This window comes from Limulus polyphemus, unplaced genomic scaffold (genome assembly GCF_000517525.1).
Source record: "Limulus polyphemus unplaced genomic scaffold, Limulus_polyphemus-2.1.2 Scaffold9663, whole genome shotgun sequence".
NCBI lineage: Eukaryota > Metazoa > Arthropoda > Merostomata > Xiphosura > Limulidae > Limulus > Limulus polyphemus.
In genome coordinates this window covers 8,874-14,104 of record NW_013675273.1, presented here as the reverse complement: position 1 = coordinate 14,104, position 5,231 = coordinate 8,874, and the positions used below count along the sequence as shown (strand labels likewise).

The 5,231-nt window shown below is 36.1% G+C and overlaps 1 protein-coding gene across 1 annotated transcript in view; it reads left to right on the top strand.

Annotated features, from left to right (window-relative positions):
* Positions 1–5,231, top strand: part of LOC106476025 (DNA-directed RNA polymerase, mitochondrial-like) — a gene marked incomplete at both ends in the record, with an annotated part of 15,975 nt that overhangs the window by 4,315 nt on the left and 6,429 nt on the right. The window contains 2 exons of the mRNA XM_022380011.1: positions 1,001–1,094; positions 4,661–4,734. Of these exons, the coding sequence (XP_022235719.1) occupies positions 1,001–1,094; positions 4,661–4,734 (168 nt within the window). The remainder of the gene's footprint in view (positions 1–1,000; positions 1,095–4,660; positions 4,735–5,231) is intronic.

Below are 5,231 nucleotides of genomic sequence, written 5' to 3'. Positions count from 1 at the left end.
ATATATATATATATATATATATATAAATTGTAATAATTTATAAACGTATATAATGTATAATAATTGAAATGTGACTGTATTTTACAAAATATTAGTGTGCTAAAACACAACCAAGACAGGTCACTTTGTAAAGACTAAAGGTCAGTTTTATATTATTGGATACGGTAACATGAGACCACGTGTGCCTTGTCACTGTAACTTCTGTATTGTTAGCCAGGCATGGTTGAAAGGTCAATATAATATAAATGTATAATGTTATGAGATTTAAGTTATTGAGTCTAAACATTTATGTTTTCGTGTTATACTTTGTTGTCATTCTAGAATGAAAGACAGATAATTTATATTTATTTCTTAATTTTTTATGGTTACAAGATTGGTCAAATCTACCGAATCTGTACCGAGAATCGTTACTGAAAATAACAGATAAAATATAAAGGTTTTTCTTAAGAAACATTTGATAACTATCTGGACATTATAAAGATTTTGATTGTGAAATTTGAAAATTTTCTCATACATAAAAGTATTTTTAATCTTAAAATGAAATTTACTTTGCACGTTGGATAGGCAACATGTAGAAAGAAAACAAAAGACACGAGAATAACATTGCTTTGCAAACCTTAAGACTTTAAAAATTTGATATTTTGTGTATGAAAGCATTTTAATGTTTACTGATTATCTGCCAAATTTCATTAACATACACTTACTAATTTAAAAGTTATGGCATGAAAACTATAACAAGTAGAAAATGGTTACAAGGTCACTCCCAGGGGCTGAGCCCGTGCTGAAAGAGATAATTCAACAAACGTTAAACACTGGAAGATAAAAGTGATATCCAAATATTAATAAATTTATGTAGCTAGATATGTTTTGAAATGTAAAAATTACATAATGGAAGTAAATTCAAATAAGTAGTAAATGAAATTGAAACATTTTCCTGCATTTTAATTATTAAATGATTGATAAGAAATGAGGCTAAGTTGGCATGATTTTGCTGTTTCAGAGAGAAAAGTTGAAGGAATGTGAACAGGAATGGAAGGAAGTGCTAAACAAAGTCTTTGAACAAAATCTCCAAGCTCAAAGGAACCAGGCACAGAGTCAGATTTAGATATTTTATTATTTTGATGTTTTTGAAATATAAAGTATTAGAAATAATTATGGAAACATATACAACAGTTACAAACAATGAATAATTATAACTAAATGGTGAAACCATCATTAGTGTAATACTTTATTTAAACAGTTAATACAAAAGACAAGCATGCAAGTAAGTTGTACATTTCACTAATATTTTGTATTTGAGTATTACATCTTACTTTTTTGCTCACATGACTGTGAAACATTGTATTTATGTATTACTGCCTAAAATTCACACAGTTTGTATGATTGCTGTTTGATTTTTTCAGTTTTCTTATATGCCCATAAAGCCCTAATAACATTCATATCACTACTTGTGCATGTTGGGCTGTGGTTACAAGTGTTATATTAATCTCTTTTTTTTTTTTTTCTTCTTCTTCTTTAGTTGTCATTTCACCACATTTTCTGCATACTTGTAATCAACACTGTTTTGCTAGAATGTGAATCCCTGTTCAATAGGTCTTGTTCCTGAGGGAATGACATGATAAATAAGAATCTGTTTGTGCCTGTCAGCAGTTAGGGTGCCATCAGTTTTGTGTAAATCTCCAACACTATTGGCAGAGATGCAGCCCACATTTGTATTAGTCCCTTCACATTGACTGTGATACCATTCTCCTATCTGCCTTTAATCAAACTATCATTGAATGTTGCCAGTCATTTTGAATTTGGGAATCATCTGCAGAGAAAACCTTCTCCCACTTTATTCATCCCATTGTTTGAAATATGATGATCATTTCAACCATTTGGTTTGGTTATCTCTCCTAAAATATGTTTTTTTTTATCAGCTATGCATCTACTGAAGCCACACTGTTCTGTTACATGTCTTAATGTTCTGGAGGTAGCTTTACAGTTAGGTCATTGGTAAGAGTTATTTAATATCACTTTTGAGGGGATTTGGGAACTTGAACTTTTGACTACTTCTGTAATCAAAAGTTCAGCTATTGCTGAAACTTGAAAGTCTACCTTAATTTGTCACATGGAGCAGCCTTCACCAGCCAGAACATTGATTTCCACACATTTTTTAAATGCTATTTCTGCCCTAGGAGCAATGAGAGAATTCAACATACTACAGCTGAAAATAGTATGACTGCCAGGTTTTGGGGGTACCCCCGATTGCTTTTGAGTCTACTTCTATCTTGTTGACAGAAAGGATGGCAAGAGATTACTTAATTCTTCCACCTTCTCCAGATATTGCTGTTCATGCTGGGAGATTTGCCAGTCAGTTACGTAACAGGATAGCTATGCCATGTCCCCCACATTTATCAGATGGCTTACCACCACCAGGAAGAGGTATACTTAGATTCTGAATGACATGTGGGGCTCCAGATTGCAACCTGTGATCAACTTAAACAGATTACAATTTTCTTGGATACATCTGACTCTCACAACAGTTCTCAGATATTTATCTTCGCTCCAACTTTTGTCAGAAGCCTATCAACATTCTCCTCACCAGTTTGAGGATGTGTTAGGACCTTTGCTGATGGCTACTATGGTCAGATTGTTGGCTTCAGTTCTTTTCTTAGTTTCTTGGCTTGTTTGTTGTTGGGACTTATTGGGTAGAGATGCCTAGTCGGAGGGTGTTCGTCTACAGTTTTTTGCCTTCCAGGAATTAAGGGAGGCCCCTTTTCTTCATCCCTTGTTGTTTGCTGGAGTTCCAGAGACCTTGGAATCATGGATAGATGCTGCCCGTTTACATTCTTTCTTATCGTCATTGGCCTCTTGTTTTTCTTTGGTTCCAGCTGGTAGTTTGGGACTGTCGGCTCATCATGTTTTCTGATGCCCAACTTCAGGCCTTCATTCTATTTGTTCCCACAATATATTTCATCCTTATCTTTGCAGATCTTCTGGTAGGATGGATCATTGCCAACATCGGTGACTACCATGTTCTGGGGGGGGTGGGGGGCATGGGAGGACGATTACATCGATTTCTCAACATCTGGACTTCCTTCACCACGGATCCATAGGTACTCCATGTTCTGGAGTCAGGGTTGAACATCCACCTACATTATCCACCCAACCTGTTATTTTTTCACCTTCAACAGATCCGGGGTGAGTGGAACTTCATTCTCAGGCCATAAGAGAGTTGTTAGACAAAAGGGCAGAAGAGAGGATCAATCCTGTTCTTCTGGGATTTTATTCCTGTCCTTTTGTGATGCCCAAGAAAACCGAAGATTGTCGTCCAATTATCGATTTGTCTCGACTCAATCAATTTTTGAATCCTCCTCGTTTTACAATGGAATATTTTCTCAACCTACAATGGCATTTTTAACCCAATCTTTGGATGACCATGTCTGATGTTACTGATGCATATCTTCACATTCCCATAGTAGAGTCATCCTGCTGATTTCTACAATTTATGCATAAGATTTAAGCACTGCAGTTCAGAGCTCTGCTTTTTGGCTTTGCATCAGCACCTTATACAAGCCATTTCTAGCCACCTGCATTCCTTGGGCCTGTGCACACATCATTATATGAACGATTGGCTACTTTTGGACTAATCTCATTAGTTGGCAGAACAACATACCCTGATTCTTCTTTCAGAAGCCACAAAGGCAGGCTTCCTTATCAAAGTACCATTTTATTACCAACTCAATACCTTGTCCATCTGAGTGTCTTCTTCAACACGTACTTAAGTCGGGCTCAGCCGACTACCATAAGACTATAAGGCTATGGAAAGAGCAGTCAGGCTTTTACTTACGTCTCCTTCTCTTACTGAGCGGATGATTGTCTCTCTCTTTTGGGGATATGGGCATCCTTCGAATCTCTCATTCCCTTGGGATGAGCCCATATTAGGTCCCTTCAGTGGTCACTGCATGACCAATAGATCATGAACTCCAATTTATTGGATAATCCAGTTTTCTTACTCAGGAGCAACATCTCAGATCTTGAGTGGTGATTTGATCGGAACAACACTACTATTGGGGGTACCGATTCTACTTCCTTGTCCCGAGATCCATCTGTTCACAATACACCTCTTAAGGATGGGGCACTTATATCCATGGTCAGGAGTTCCAGTGTATTTTCACAGCCTATGAATCTTCTTTTCACATCAACATTCTCGAACTACTTGCTGTACACCAAGCTGTAGTTCAAGGTCTGTCTCTCTTGAAGGGGAAAGTAGTCAGGATCCATTCCGACAATTCCACGGTGGTATCCTATATTTTTCATCAAGGGGGCACACATTCTCAAGATCTTTGTTTTTGAACTATGATTTTTCTCTAATGGGCTCACTCCCATCTTATAAACCTCTTAGCATGCCATTTCCTGGAGTGATAAGTTTAATTACTCATCATTTGTTACTACTAGCACCTTACTTTTAACATTTCCACTTAAAATGCAATACACTGTTACTACTGGTATCTTACTTGTAACATTCCTAATTGCTGAAATTAACCAAGTCCATGGCTGTGATTCTTTACATGAGAGAATGAATGTAATGAGGAATATATTAAATGAGTTAATTCATGTTCATCATCATTGGTGTCTTTCTCAAATGTGAAAATTTTTATTTTTTGTATTTAAATAGGTCAACGAGGTATGTCATTGTACCCATACCTTTGTGTCCTGGATCCAAGTTGCTATGTAGAAATAATGTTGCAGGTAAGTGTTAGATTAACATCATTCTTTTAGTATGTAAATAGGTCAACGAGGTATGTCATTGTACCCATACCTTTATGTCCTGGATCCAGGTTGCTATGTAGAAATAATGTTGCAGGTAAGTGTTAGATTAACATCATTCTTTTAGTATATAAATAGGTCAACGAGGTATGTCATTGTACCCATACCTTTATGTCCTGGATTCAAGTTGCTATGTAGAAATAATGTTGCAGGTAAGTGTTAGATTAACATCATTCTTTTAGTATGTAAATAGGTCAACGAGGTATGTCATTGTACCCATACCTTTGTGTCCTAGATTTAAGTTGCTATGTAGAAACAATGTTGCAGGTAAGTGTTAGATTAACATATTCTTTTAGTATGTAAGTAGGTCAACGAGGTATGTCATTGTATCCATACCTTTATGTCCTGGATCCAAGTTGCTATGTAGAAATAATGTTGCAGGTAAGTGTTAGATTAACATCATTCTATTAGTATGTAAG